Source organism: Oryzias latipes, chromosome 18 (assembly GCF_053564925.1).
Source record: "Oryzias latipes strain Hd-rR chromosome 18, Olatipes_Hd-rR_3.1".
Classification (NCBI taxonomy): domain Eukaryota; kingdom Metazoa; phylum Chordata; class Actinopteri; order Beloniformes; family Adrianichthyidae; genus Oryzias; species Oryzias latipes.
In genome coordinates this window covers 19,923,984-19,939,199 of record NC_136254.1, presented here as the reverse complement: position 1 = coordinate 19,939,199, position 15,216 = coordinate 19,923,984, and the positions used below count along the sequence as shown (strand labels likewise).

Below are 15,216 nucleotides of genomic sequence, written 5' to 3'. Positions count from 1 at the left end.
CACACCCATTTCTCATATCCATTCAACGGCATCAATACATGTGGATTTGCTTCTGATCTGTCTGGGTTTTTGTGTGTCCTCCTTTTAGGAGATGTACTCTAAAGGTTTGATCCTGGCCAGCGCTATCAGACAGGTGCGGGGATTAGGAGACAACAAGTTTGAGGTCATCACCTCCCTGCGGACCTTCATATTCCGGGCTGAAGGAGAAGGTACATCCGCTGCACCTTTTTTTTTCTTTAATTGTTTTTTTTTTCCTGGTTTCTTTATCCTCCTCCTGAATCCTGAATCTCAATCCATCTTGACCTTTTTCTTGTATTTCTCATCACTCTCCTGCTTGTTTTATGTTTGAACATATTCATTTTTTCTCACTCCATTTGGAGCTTTTATGCTTGTTTTATTTAGAATCTTTTTGAAATCTGCCTCAGGACAAGAAGTTCTGGGATATTTGGGTGGATTTACTCTGTTTTAAGGTCCTTATGAAAAGATCAATATCCATTTCATGCGTGCAACAAGTACCACAGCAAAGGACGACAGCAGCGCAGCGCTTCCATAGAAATACTGTGGATACAAATGGTTTTTATGTGTTAATGTAGGCATCTGATTACCAGGTTTGCAGTGAGCCTGACCTCCTGAGGAATACCTGACTTTGCCTTCCATATTATTTAAATTTCACTGAAGCTGTTTCTCCTCCAAAAGACCTCGGTGCAGATTCTGCGTTCGGTCGTATAAATCAGGTTTGGATTATTAGCTTAGGCTGTGATTGATTTGTTTTTGTGTGTGGCAGTGGATTTTTTAAACTCAACACCCAGAGATCCTCACTTGTTTTATTTTGCCTGCCTTGTGTCTAAAAACCTTTAAACAAATGAATTATGGTATAAATCAGCATTTTATATAAAAATACGAAATAATGGTGTTAATTATTTATAAAAGTGCTTTAAAGCAGATAATGGGGACACAATAACAAGCTTTCTGCACTTCAACCAACAACAGAAAGAAATCGTAAAAAGATCTTATTTGTTTGATCTAATGAACTGAAGGTAAAAATAACCTCAAACAAAAGGACAGTTTTAATGAGACCTAAAGATCAAGTCTTTGCCTTTGAAGTGTGAACCAAGTCTGTCTGGTAGCAACTTCCTTCCTGAACATTCTGTACTATAATAACATGTAAAGTGCAACAGTTATTTGGCTGTGAGCGTGTTATAGGCATGTTTGTGGTTACACAGTGGGTAAAAAAAAGTGACGTCAAAAATGAGTCCTCTCTGCTCTGAAGACTTCTAACAGATTATCAGCACTGTGTGCTTTTTTATTATTATAATTATTATCATATATTTTAAAAATTATTATTACTTTTTCTTGTTGTGGTAACTGAAGAGCCACAGTCCATGTCTTCACCTAGAGGCAGAATTTTCTGCTGTTTGATGATGGATCAGAGCTATTCCACATGTAGCTGCTTTGTCTTTATTAAATCAGCGAAAGAAAATGTTCACCTGTGGAATACTCACAAATAGACTGAAGCAAACACACACAAACGCCTATAGGCAGGCACGCACACAGACGGCAGCACATACGCACATTGCCTTAGGCAAGCAAGTACATAGACATAATCGCATCCACACACTTGCATGAATACGCGCACACACGCATAGACAAACACCCCTATTGGCACACTCAGATGCACGCACAGGCACTTTCACACACACACAACACAAACACACACATTCGCTCACTTTTGTACAATCGCAGACACACAAAGGAACACACACCTGCACACAAACATGCACATCTGAAGACACACACACACACTCGCACACACACACAAACATGCATGCACACACCTAGAAGCTAACACAAAACACAAATGCACATGCACACATTCAGACACAAAACTCTGTGTGCGTGACGTCCAAGTTAAATATGAAAATTCTAATTTGGATTAGCTAAAATCAATTAACAATTAATTATAAAGGACCATTTTTTCAGAAAATAATTAAACAAACAAAAAAAAATCATGTAGTGTCTGTTGAGTTGAGCTGTCTTTGAACTTCACTCTCCTCCTGGATTGGTTACTTAGCTACACTTATTTGACATCTAATTAAATCAATTTCAGCAAATCCTTATTTACACAATAGATTTATTATTGGTTAACATTTTAATATAAAAAAAAACAAATTGACATACATGTCTGTGTCTATTATTTCTTAGACATGATCTCTAATTGAGACAATTTCCCAGCCTGCACTGGTTCGCTTTAGGCTGAGTTTTAAGAAAACTTGGATCCAGTAATGAGCTAATTTTTTACAGCCTGGGTCCATGTTGTAAAGTTAGCCTCACAGTAGCAGCTAGTTTATTAAAAGAGTGAGAATAAAATGTCAATGCTCTTTGCTAATCTGGTTTTTGGGTCCTCGTTTCATCATTGTGGACTGGAAGCTTTAATGGGAGAGGAAGGTGGCGTTTTCCTCTCCGGGTGCAATGCCGTCAACCCCCCGCCCGTTTAATGTCGGTGTAACTCGGGTCAAACAGCTCATTCGCTAATCGTGGGTCTGTGTCTGAAGTCACATGTCAGACGGCTTCTGATTGTGTTGAATGAGTGAGATTAGACAGATTGCGGTTCGTGTGACGACTGCAGTGAAAGCTGTTGAGTCACTGAGGATCACAGAGTGAATATGTGGCAACAGGCAGCTGAAGCATAATCATCTACAACAACAGAGCTGGTTATTGACATTGACATGTGTTGGGTCAGGAAAAGAAAAATCAACATTTAATCTTTCTCCTCATTAGTGCACAAAATCCGATTTTTTACACTTGGGGTCATCAAATGTAATTTATTGTTTAAGGCTGTTATTGTTCCTCAATACCACAATTATCTGCAGGAAGCAATCTAACTTATTCTGTCGAAAAAAATTAAATGATTATTTTAAATTAGTTGTAAATGTACAGATGTTTTTTAACTATTGACTTATGTAAAAAAAAAGATTATTTCATTTTACTTAGTCAGTTTTTACAACTTTATTTGTTATTAAATATTTGTGTAAGTTAGATTTTGGACAAAAGACATCGTTGGTTACAATTAAATCTTTGCACAGGAAAATGTCACAGCACTGGAAAAAAAGTCAGAATCACATGCATGGTTTTATGTTAATAATCTAATTATGTGAGCTAAATCTTGAAATAATCGATTGTGTGATAAGTTGATGTGCGTGATTTTAAGACTTGTCAAAAAAGAGGAGCGTTTGAAATTTTTTTACAGTTACAAGTTAGCAGTGTTTTTAATTACCGTTATATGTTGTTTTGAATTCATTTCATCCATTCTTCTCTGGTTCTGATTAAATTTAGTTTACAGTTGAGCATTTTTGCATATTTTAGTTCATTCTTTATATGCACTTCAGTTTGAAAAAACAAAACCATATGCCATAACATATATACCCCCCCCCCACACACACACACAAACACACACACCACTACCACCAAGATTGACTCACCAGAGAGAAAATACAACTGCATCTAGCGCCTGCTGGTTGCTCGTTTCAGACTTTGCGTCCTTGGAGCAGCCTTTTCCCCCACGAGGAGAAATAATGACAGCTCAAGTCAGAACAGAACTGAGAGGAAATAAAGGAGCATTTCTCAGCCAAATAGATTTGCCTTTAGGAGGGGCCTCACACCAAAATAATAGCATTGATTTAGTCTCTTTTGATGAGCTCAAATATTACGCCTAGCCCTTTTTTTTTATCCCCTAGCATCAATCTTTCTGGATTTCCGAAAGTACACCAGCAATTTTCTGTGAAACAGAGACTCAGTTCATAGTGTGCAAGGGTTTTTGTCTCTAACTCAGTTTAAAGATCCACTCATATGAAAATTGTGTTTAGTTGTTTTTAACATGTCCTTCTGGCATTTTTCTGATGATGAAAGACATATATATATATAGCATCTAGGTTTAGAATAACATTAATGCACTAAACCTCACATTTGTCCTGCCAAATCTCATTGGCTTTGCGTGATACTTATAACTGCATATCATCAGCAAAGAAACTCAAAGTCTGGTTGAATTTGACCAACAGGTTGAATACATCATTGCTTCAATGATTGGGCAACTGGGTGTCAGAGGTAGACCAGCTATCTCTCAGCTGCGGTTGATGGTTTATTTCCTGCCTACCCCAGTCACATATGGGTTGGGTTCACCCTTTAACACCTGTTCTAGGCTCTAGTGTTGACACTCTTTTGAAAACTGTAACTCTTCAACCGTTTAGGCTGTTAATTTAATTCTAGTGGATTCTGACGTGGAGAAAAGCAGTTTTTCACTGATCCTTTTTAGTAGTGGAGTTATTAGGCAATCAACCTATATCGGCAGTTTCTCAATGGCAGATGCTCCTAACCCTTCTAACCCTGTTGCGGACAAAACCTAAATAACACACGCTTTTTGACATACAGTAACTCTTCAACAGTTTACGCAATCAACTTGTTTCTGTTGTGGAGAAAAGCGACTTTGCGCTGTCATGCAACACTTTACATTAGGAAAGTGCTGCATGTCAGTACAAAGCCTATCTGCAAAGCTGCTTTTCTCCACAACAGAATCAGCTGATTCATATTGAAATAACTTTCAGGAATATGAATGGGCAGTTGAACAGCAGTGTACACAGGTTATAAAGGTAGAACAAACACCGGAGACTGTGTGCCATTTTTTTTTTTAACCAAAATAAAGTGATTTTTTAAAAGGGGGTGGGTAACTTGTTTAAAATGATGACTCATTTCTGCAGCTGAAGTACACACATGAAAAACCTGCATGAGCAAAATATAATATTTTCTTTTAAAAACACCTTAAAAAAGGTTCAGAAACAGTTGAACCCTTTAGCCCCGGGGATGTCCCTGGTGAGACCTAAATAACACATGCTCTTTGACAAACTGTAAATCTTTGACCTCTTATGCCAACAACGTGAATCAGTTGATTCTGACACTTATTAATAATCTTAACAAAAGACAAACCAATCCATCGAATTTCTTTTTATGACGCCTTTTCCTTCAACTGCCTCATAAAATTGATCACAGGAAATGTTTTAGTCCTCTTTGGTGGTTTTCAATTGACATTCAACTGATACTGCCATCCCGACAGGAGCTGAGCGTTAGTGAAAGCTCTCACGATTTTGAGGGCACTTCTAAACACCTGCAAACAATGGGGAAGGTGGCTGCCTGTATTAGGAGAGGGACCTAGGAGGGGAACTGGAAGGAAGGAGAAAAAAGGAGGAGGTGAAAATGTGGCCTCATCACTTCATACATCTTTAAACAGGCCCACTCGCCTTGTGCTGAAGAGTCATCAATCTTTGGAGAAGCACATGAAGAGGAGGGAGAAATGAGGAGACTAAGAGAAGCTGTAGGTTAGCGAAGTGGAGTTAAGGAGCTGATGGAGTTGAGGCGAAAAAGGGAGTAGAAAAGGATGGCGTGATGGTCAGAGGAGTTTGCAAGAGAGGGAAAGTCATCCAGGAGGGGATAGAAGCAGCACGAGGAGGAGAGGATTGACTGGGGGAATAACGGGATTGAATAAAGCCAGAGAGACAGACATGCAATCTCTGTGTGAAAAAGTGTCTCGGAGGTAAAGGCGGTGACGGCAGGGAAAGATGAAAAGGGCAGAGCGAAGATGGGGAGATGTAGATGGGAGAAGTGACTGAATAATTGAAGGCCACCGGAGAGAGTGTGCATACAGCTGTCTGCTGATTCCACACGTGGTCCACAGGTGGCCCCTTCCCTCAGGTACTGTCATTCGAGAAGAGAGATGGGAAAATGAAGAAAGGCACAGAGGGAAGAAAGCATGAAAGGTGATGGAAAGCAGATGAGACGAAGAGGGGTGGCATTAGGAGGAGTGCAGGAGTTTCGGATGAACATAGTCTAGCAGAAGATTATGTCCTGATACTTTAGCATTTGCCTTAGGCTGGATTTTTGCAAATGTTAGTTTTGTGATGATAAAAGAAGAGGGTTAAAGAATATAACAGGTTTGTGGGAGGAACATGATTGTTGAGACCAGCCCAAAAGAAAAGGATGTCAGCTCTGAGTCTGGAAGGTTGTGGGATTGGATCCATGTTGGGTTATACCTAAGACTTTAAATGTGGAAACCAATACTCCATGCTTGAATCCTTGCATGAAGGATACGAGCAGCTAATTTTTGTGAGTGCATCTTGGAATGGAGAACGGACAGACAGAGAACACATATTGAACATTTGTGTTACAAACCAACATCTTAATGGTCAAAATACTGTAATTCTGTAAGAATCACGACCCAAAATGCTTTACAATCACATTTACACACACACTCACACACCAATGGTGTGCAAGGCATTAGCCAGATCACCTGGAGCAATCTGGGGTTTGGTGTCTAGCCCGAGGACACTTCGACACACGGGCAAACTAAACATGCGATCTTCCAATCAGAGGTCGACTGCTCTGCCTCAAGCTGCCCCAACTAACCCCAACTTGACTTATAAGCTTAGATTACTTAAGGATACACAGTATTTAAATGTCAGTCCACCACCTTAAATATGCAAAACTCAGATCCACTGAAACTGAACATTTTGTCATGTTCCCTAAATCATTTCGTCATTTTGTGCCATCAAAAGTATCCCTGCTCACTATTGTAAATCAAACTTACTGCCCAAATATACATAACCCATGTGACACTACCAACATAGACCACACACAGGGAGTGGGCACAATGGTTACATCCCTTTACCCTCTATCCATCTTCAGAACCCACTGAATCCCTTTCAGGCTCACTGGATTGCTGGACTCAACTCTGCTACTGTTTGGCTAAGGTGGGGTACACCCTGAACAAGTCATCAGGCAGTTGCAGGGTCAAAACACTCACATTCCCACTTGGGGGCAATTTAGGACACACGCTAAACAGATACGGACACACGCTGAACGCGCGTTTATGACGCAAGTACAGTCCATTGTTTTCATATTGGGCAGGCAGGGAGGGCCTACTTTTTCTTTGTCTTATTCTATTGTTTACAAGCACACGTCTGCAACCTGCAGTTGGATCAAGCTTGGGGTGAAATTTTGAAGTTGTGCAAATCTCGTGAATCTTGCTCCAGGCTTTTTCTTTCACAGCTCTATTTGGACATATTAAAGACTTGGTGACATAATTTCGGCACACACTGCAATTATTAATTTTTTTGGCACTTCTATGATTTTTAAAATGGCGCCATCCATTTGGCACCAGCTCAGTGGCCTTGTGGTAGTGGTAAAGTGTTTTCCCGGAGACTGGAAGGTCTGGATTTCAAATCCAGGCCCGGTCATACCAAAGACAGTAAAAGGACACAGAGCCTCTCTGCTCGACACTCAGCATTAACGGGTTGGATTTAGGGGTTTAAACAACCAAATGGTTCAGAGCACTGCCTTGTCTGCAGCTAACCACTCCCCCAGCACCAAGGTGCGTGACAATTAATGGGACTTTAACTTTTAACAAATCCATGCTACATGTAGCCACATGTGAATATGAGAGTTTTGAACGCAGAAGCCTATGGGCTTCTCATTGGAAATGGCCTCTTGAATGTGTGTTGCCGAGGGCGGTGTGAAAGTAACTTAAGGCGAGAGCACTAACTACTGGGCCACCCCACTTAACCCTCCTTTTTGTTTTTTTAGACATGCACGTCCATTTCTCATTAAAAAGGAGAAATCTTTGGTCCATGATCTGCTTTACATTCTGATGCAATGTTTTAATGACTCAACTACAGGTAATTACTTTGTACTACCTTAAAGACACTTTTTCCGATGAGGGTCTTGTAGACATTTGCCTGCCTAAGTTAAGTGATAATTGTACAGATGAGCTTAAAAGGAACATACCCTGCCTCCCTTTAATCATTTAGAGTTTTGGGGTGAAATACTGACCTAGGAGACAATACAGAACATGGAAACACTCAGTGTGCCTCGTAGCTTTTACTTTTTTTCAGTCTCCCTTTTTTTTCTGTGTTGTTGATGGAGACTGTGGGCGGCTTCTAAGATCTCTGCTGAGCGCTGAGAGGACCTGGCTCTCATCTCGTCCTCTTTCAGCGAGGATTATCTGCCTCTCTGCTCGTCTCTCTGCTCGCAAAGAGGAACAGTCTTTTCAGATAGATGGCCGTACATGAATATACCCTGTAATAACCGATAAAGCTGGATAGCTGTTGGGTTTTTGTGGCAGAGAGCAATGTGCTTTCTTTTTATATTCATGCATTGGTGAGAGTATGTCCTTGTTTTTTTGCAGATGTAGTTGGAAAAAAAAGTTGCTCTGGCAAGCAATGATGGAGATTCAAGTGCAGGAGTGAGAGACAAACATACACTGAAACATATGCAAAAGACATTCAGGCACACAGGTCAGATGCAGTCGTATGGGTCTGACACTTTTTTTCATTTTTAAATCCAGTTTCTCTCAATTCTCCCACCTTTCTCCAAGCTCTCCTTGCATTCAGACTGACAGCTTAGCAGAAGAGGAGAGTGGAGGGAGAGGAGAAGGCCCTGAATAAATGAACAGGCAAATAAAATAAGTGCAGGACAGGTAATGGACCTCAGAAAGCAGGGTGGGGACTGAACAGTAAGGCGTAGCGATGTAAAGGCCAGTCAATAATTGAGCAGGTTGTTTATAATTAATGCCAGCTTTTTGTGAATTCATAAGAAAATCAAGGGTTGCTTGACCAGAGATGAGCACGAGCACAGGAAGCACACAGCCTATGGGATCTCAGGTAAGCAGAACCAAAAGCTGGGACTTTTCCTCAGTAAAAGGGGGAGGATATGGCTGCATGCAAAGTCAAAAAGGCTGCAGGGGAGCCAGAACATCCTGAAGAAGAAGGTAAAGTGTATTATCAGCTTTTACAGATTGATAATGAGTAATAAGTTATGGACAGGTCACAGAGACCACCCCCTCCCTCCTTGTTAGTCAGTGAGAATGAGGTGTGGGAAAGAGTTCCTTTATCGTCATTTTATGCAGAACGGAATTATGCTCCCAAGGTGTTTAAAGTCGATCAGTAAGACTTTAACTGCGTTCACAGTAACTCTAGAACTTGTGTGCAACACGCTAGTCATGTTAAAGTAGAAACAATACCTGTGACTCCCAGCATGTACAAAACCAGACTGATACCGCTAAAACAAATCTTACTGCTAACTCCCAACTTTTAGTGACACAGGAAAAAAAAAAAAAAAGTCTGACATCGCTACATGTTAGCAACGTTATAATTGTTATAAACACGTTAGCGTGTTTATTATAAAACCCAATATTGTTTGCAATCTGCAAAAAAACAGACTGACATTTTGACAGAGTGCTACAACATCAGTAAACACAACCAGAATTAATCCATATGTAAGGTGCTCCGGAGTCTTTTAAAAAAAGTTTAGGCTTTTATTTCCACCTACGGTATGTACTTTACATATATTACTTTTAAATCAAATGTCAGAGAGAAAAAAATAATTTTCTTTGAAAGCAATATTCATTCACACTGTTTGCTATTTCAGTTCTTTCAAGAAACTTTAAGTGTTTCTATAAAATTCCAATAGCAAAATGCTTCAAGTGTTTCAAGCGATCAGCACGGCTAGACAATATATATATATTTTTTTTAATTCTGTACATAACATTCCAGACATGAGAAGTCATGAACATGTCCTGAAGGCTGATGAAAGACGAGCTACAGCATCAAGTGCAAACCAATATTTGATTGTGTTTTAGTAAATGCTCGCCCCCTATATTTTATTTCAAGTTATGTTTTCCTTCTTTTGTGCATCGAATAGAATGTCTTCAAAAGTACTTTTTGCTTTATATTCTATCATAATTTGAAAGTGTTCTTATTTTGCTTTTTTATGGTTGATGTTCTCAAATTAAAAGAACAAACTTGAAAATTGACCATAACAAACAACAAAACACACATGTGTACACCTTGGAGGTGAGGCTGAGTAGTCCTCATGAGAAGCAGAGGAATGGCAGATGTCTTCAGTTTATGTGGACACAAACTCCTTTTTAGATCGATGCCTTTCAAAAGTGTGTGTAAACATCCAGACATTAATTGTTTAACGCACTTTGACGATTTTTCTTGCACAAAAGAAAAAGCACATGAAGAAGCTAATAATAGACCGTAAAAGCGGGCGGAAGATCTGCTGAAAACGGAAACCACTTTTGTTCCAAATCCCTTAACAAAAGGACGGAAACGCAGACGTCCTTGTTCGGAGATCAATCATGTGGTTTTCCATCCTGTCGTTTGCTCAAAGGAATGATATCCAAAAATAACTCCTTGACAGAGAAGTGTGTGCAGGGTACTGTGCGACCACACAAATGTTTTTTGTTTATCTCAGTGCATCTTCTTATCGCTTTGTGTATCATGTCTGTCACTCTTTCAGGGGCTTTTGTATTTAAATTAGGATTTTTTACATTTTAAATTAAGGTTAAGTTACTTTAAAAAAAAAATCTACTCATTTAATTTTTCGTATTAACTGAACAAATTAAGTGAAAGAAAGGCTGAAAAAAAAAAGCGAAAAGTTCTTTTGTTGTATTTTGTTGATTTGCAGGACCTACCTGGGTAATCAGAAAGTTTTCCATCAGTTTGCTGCTTGTAGTTGATTCAACTTTTTTCAACCAGTTATGTTGAACATTTATCACAGTGGGCTTTGCGTTGGACCTGTGATGTTAGTCTGTGTGTTTGCGGTCCTTTGGTAATTCGTGTGTTTCCACTTTGTCAGCTTTGATACGGCGCCGTGTCTTGGGCGGTGAGGGAATGGGCTTTACAGCATTGACTGCTTGTCTTCTTTTAAGTTTGTTTCAAGAGTTCAAACAGATATCTGACAGGCATTTTGTGTGTGCATTGTTTAAATGTAAACCCCCGTGCTACATTGAAGTTATTTGGCTAAGCTGGAAACTTGGGGGGATTTATGGAGCGTTAGAACTTGTGTGTCCCGCTCAATGACGAGTGCTTCTGAAAGGAGGCCCAACAGCACTCTGAGATATTGTTTTAATTTCTTTGGAGATCCAGAAACTCAAGGATTTTCTGCGGAGAAGAGTAAACAGAATTGGGGCAAACAATGATAGTTGTTTTCTGTTTTGTTTAATGTCTGCATGCATTAACCTCAAACTTTAAACTTCTAACTTTATTGATTTGTATAGCGCTTTTCATTTTGGTTAAAAACACAAAGCGCTTAACATAAAAGCAGATAAAATAGTCATAAAATATGAAAACTATATACAACAAAAAACACAGGACAATCACACACAGATGGAACCCCTCCCTCACCAGATTCCTCCCTCCACCCACCCAGTTCCCCCAGTAGAACCCTGAACAAAAATGAAGAACTGCAGAATAAAGAATGATTAGACACTGACTTGAACTCTTTTATTTATCTTAGCCGTGCCCACCAGCCAATTAGGTAAAAAAATATAAATAAAAAACAATCTAAAAAGGGAAGGCTATCAAACAAAAACAAAGATGTAGGAATCCCTCTACATAACTAACAAAAAAAATTATGAGAAGTATTGACCGTTTAGAGAACTGGACTGTGTGCGTTACGACACGCATAGTAAATGGCTTACTTCCGGCTCCAATTAACTGAAGTCATTTCAGTCTCCTTTTTTCCATGAAATGGACTCTGCTATTTGGAGCCAGATGGTGTCAGTAAGCACTGATTTGTCTGGGTCAGTCTGAATCAATGTTTTTATGGGAAATGCTGTCACTAATCAGGAGAGAACTTGTTGGAAGTCCACACCCCTTCCACCGAAAGTGGGCTCGGGAGAATGCCAATAGTGTGCAAAGCAGTAATCCAAGCAAAAGGTGGATACTTTGAAGAACCTAGAAAAAGACATATTGTCAGTTGTTTCACACTTTTTTGTTATATATATAATTCCACGTTTTAATTCATAGTTTTGATGCCTTCAGTGTGAATCTACAATTTTCATAGTCATGAAAATAAAGAATACTCTTTGAATGAGAAGGTGTGTCCAAACGTTTGGTCTGTACTGTATATAAAGAAAATTGAGCTTAAATGAATTCAAATCATTTTGAATTAGGAGCAGATGAAAAAAATGCTATTTTTAAAAGAAGCTTGTATTTGTGACATAGAAGCTACAATGGCAAGCCACAAGCTCCCTTCTATGCTTTATCTTGATGCATTTCCTTGTAAACGACTACATCCATGTACGTCTTTGTTTTCCTGGCATCTCGCTCAAAACTGTACAACTGGACAGTCCAATATTGCTCACCATTTTTGTTACACAAGTGATGTTAGGTTGAAGGTGTGAGGGGCCGTAAGCTAGTGGGAGTACATGAAAATAAATGGATGGTGGGAAGGAGACGTGTTGGTCTATGCCAACAGTCTCACCCACAACTTAGAGATGAATTTTTAATGAACTACTGACACTACCGACAAACTATGTCCTTGAAAACAGCATAATACGACCTAAAAAAACAGCGGTAATTGTTTAAAATGGATCAAAAGATGATCAAAAGTGGGTCTTCAACACCAGAGTTTTACCTTCAGTGTTAACATTCTTTCACCTACTAACTCTTCCTCCATTTATGAAAAGTGTCTTTGTACCGTTACATACATCAGTCATGTGCAAAGATGATATGAAAAGCTTTTCTGAGGGTCGGAATGAGCTAATTCATGTTAAATGGTAGAAGAATTATGGTATGTTACAGAGTTTGTCGTTTAGATGTAACGGATGATACCTCTGGTGTGTTAAGTAGTCAAAAAACAAAATATTCATAGGTTGGTTTTTTTTGTTCTTGCAGTTTAAACTAAACATTTTTCAAGAGGACAGTTTTAATGTGAACCATTTCATTTATCTTCAACAGTTATCACTGTGACTTGTCTGTCTTTGTTGTAATTGACTGCTTTGAAGTTCAGCACAATTTAGTCTATAATTTGTGATTTAGTTACCACTGCCCTCATGGGTGCATATAGGCTATCTGGCAGGGAAAAATGGGCAAACCTGTCTGGGGAATGCAGGTGGTGCACATGAACTATCAATGCGATCTCCTGGATTCTATTACATATAATGAACATTACAGACCTCTCTCATCTTTTTTAGTGGGACAAATTGTAGCAACTGATACTTTTTTGCCCCACTTAACATGGGTAAAAACACTTACCTTTGTTTGCTTTCCAGGCTCTACTCTTTATTTTGTTCAGTTAGATATTTTAATGAAATGTTGAGCTGAGCTCACTTTTACCATGTCTTGCACAAAAAAGACCCACAAATCTGAGACGCAGCAGCCATCTCCCCCCTTAGTTTTAAACTTGACGTGTTTAGATTTGATTTCTTTTCTCCCCAACTTCATTTTTACCAGTTGGACGTCATGCTGAGTTTCAATTACTTTTCTTTTGCTGTGGAATTTTTTTGTATCAGTATTCAGTGGAGTTTTAGAAGCCACAGAACCAATGTAGCTCACTGAAGAGATGCAGAATTGATGAATTAATGCACCAACTCAAAGACTTTAGTAGTGCCTGATCTCTTTGTCTGGCTGTCTCTCTTTGGCTTTTCTTGATTTCTTTCCCTCTTTCCTGCTTTTACACATCTCGTGCTTGCATCCTCATTCGCCATCTGCCTCTCTTTTGTGTTTTGTGTCTGTCTCACACTCATGCACGTGTCCATAGGGGAGCGCCAGGAGTGGATTGAAGCTCTTCAGACGGCCACGCAACCCCCTGCCTGCAGCTCCCAGAAGCGCTCCAACACCCTTTCCCATCTTTCCTCCACAAACAAACGAGGCTTGCTGGAGCTCCGTGGTTACAAAGGCAAAGTGCTGGTGTCCCTGGTGGGAAGCAAAGTCAGACTCTGCAAAACAGAACAGGTACTTCCAACACCATCGGGAACTCCTCTCTACAGAGTGACAGCTACGTATTTAAAAGAAGAAAGATGATAAACCCACTTGAAGCTAGGTGTGGGAGAAATGGAGGTGTTCATGAATGTGTAATGTAGAAAGTCAATAGGTACGTGTTAAAATGCTCCAGGCTACAGTGAGGTACAATATGCTTGGAGAACAAGCACATGCTACTACTACGCTGCAATGGCTGGTTATTGGTAGTGATGTTGCTGAAGTCTTCATGTCCTCCTTCCTTGGACTCCAAGCTCCCTAGACCTGCAGCATATTTTGCACAATTCTGATCTGTAGGTAAAGAAAATTTTCTTGGCGAGTGTCACACCTGTCATTTCAGTCATAGTTGTATCAGGTTCCGGAGTGATTGGAGTTTTACCTTTGTGTGCAAAATAACACCTTTGCACATGCCCAGAATAGTGCACAACACTTTTCAAGAGGAAAACAACCTAATAGCTTTTATTCTTGTTTTGTCTAAATGAACTAGGCTTAGAAAGAACCCCAGTCCTCCCAATTTTTTTTTTCACTTCCCATCAGCTCAAATTTGCAACAAGTAGTGACATTAAAGTTGAATAAATGCAAACTCCATGTAATAACCAAAAATCGAAATTTGAAACCAAATTGTGAAGAAAGTGAATTGTTGCATTCTCACTGCAAACTGAGATGCATTGTTTTTTTTTCCTGATACTTTCGTGTCTAAATCATTATGAGCTACAGTGCCCCCCCCCCGTCTCTTCTCTGAACTACTTGTCATTAAAAGTTGACCATCCATGACTGTTAACACTTGACAAAATCTTTTTGTTTGCCAACATTTTTTACTTTGAAAACATCACCTTTTGAGAAAAAAATGGCCTCTTCCTGTACAATGTACCCCATGATCAGTAATATTTAAATCACCTGTGAGTGATCACAACGATAACTTGATCATGTATGTTTGAGCTTTATACCCTAGCTTCTCTTGAATCCTCATTTCCCGTAAAGATTGTAATCCATACATGCAGAAGTAATCTTTCAATTGTTTGAGAAGTTTGAAATTTTAAGTGTGTCTTGTTTTTTCATGTTTCTTCTCTTATTCATAGTTTTCCTACAGCTCAATTACCGTATTTTTTTGGAGTTTGCAGTTTGGCCGGGCGTGCAACTTATGAGATTTTTTTTCTTTTTGTAAAGAAAATAAATAGGCTCCTGTGTTAATTTTCCCACTAAAAACTGTTCTGTTTGTGTATTTATCAGTATTTGTTACTAACAGCAATACAGAAGAAGAAGAAGCGCCTCAGTGAGTTTTTCAAAAGGCAACACAAACTATGAAGAATTCAGTGCATTGTGTGATTTCATGTGACAAGAGTTTAGTTGACTTGCTAGCATATTCTTTATACTATGGTTATGTTAATAATTGTTCATGTGTTAGGCT

The 15,216-nt window shown here is 39.3% G+C and overlaps 1 protein-coding gene across 1 annotated transcript in view; it reads left to right on the top strand.

The window, feature by feature from the left end:
• Positions 1–15,216, top strand: part of arap2 (ArfGAP with RhoGAP domain, ankyrin repeat and PH domain 2) — a 181,467-nt gene that overhangs the window by 28,859 nt on the left and 137,392 nt on the right. Inside the window, exons 8-9 of the mRNA XM_023966122.2 lie at positions 89–209; positions 13,591–13,784. Of these exons, the coding sequence (XP_023821890.1) occupies positions 89–209; positions 13,591–13,784 (315 nt within the window). The remainder of the gene's footprint in view (positions 1–88; positions 210–13,590; positions 13,785–15,216) is intronic.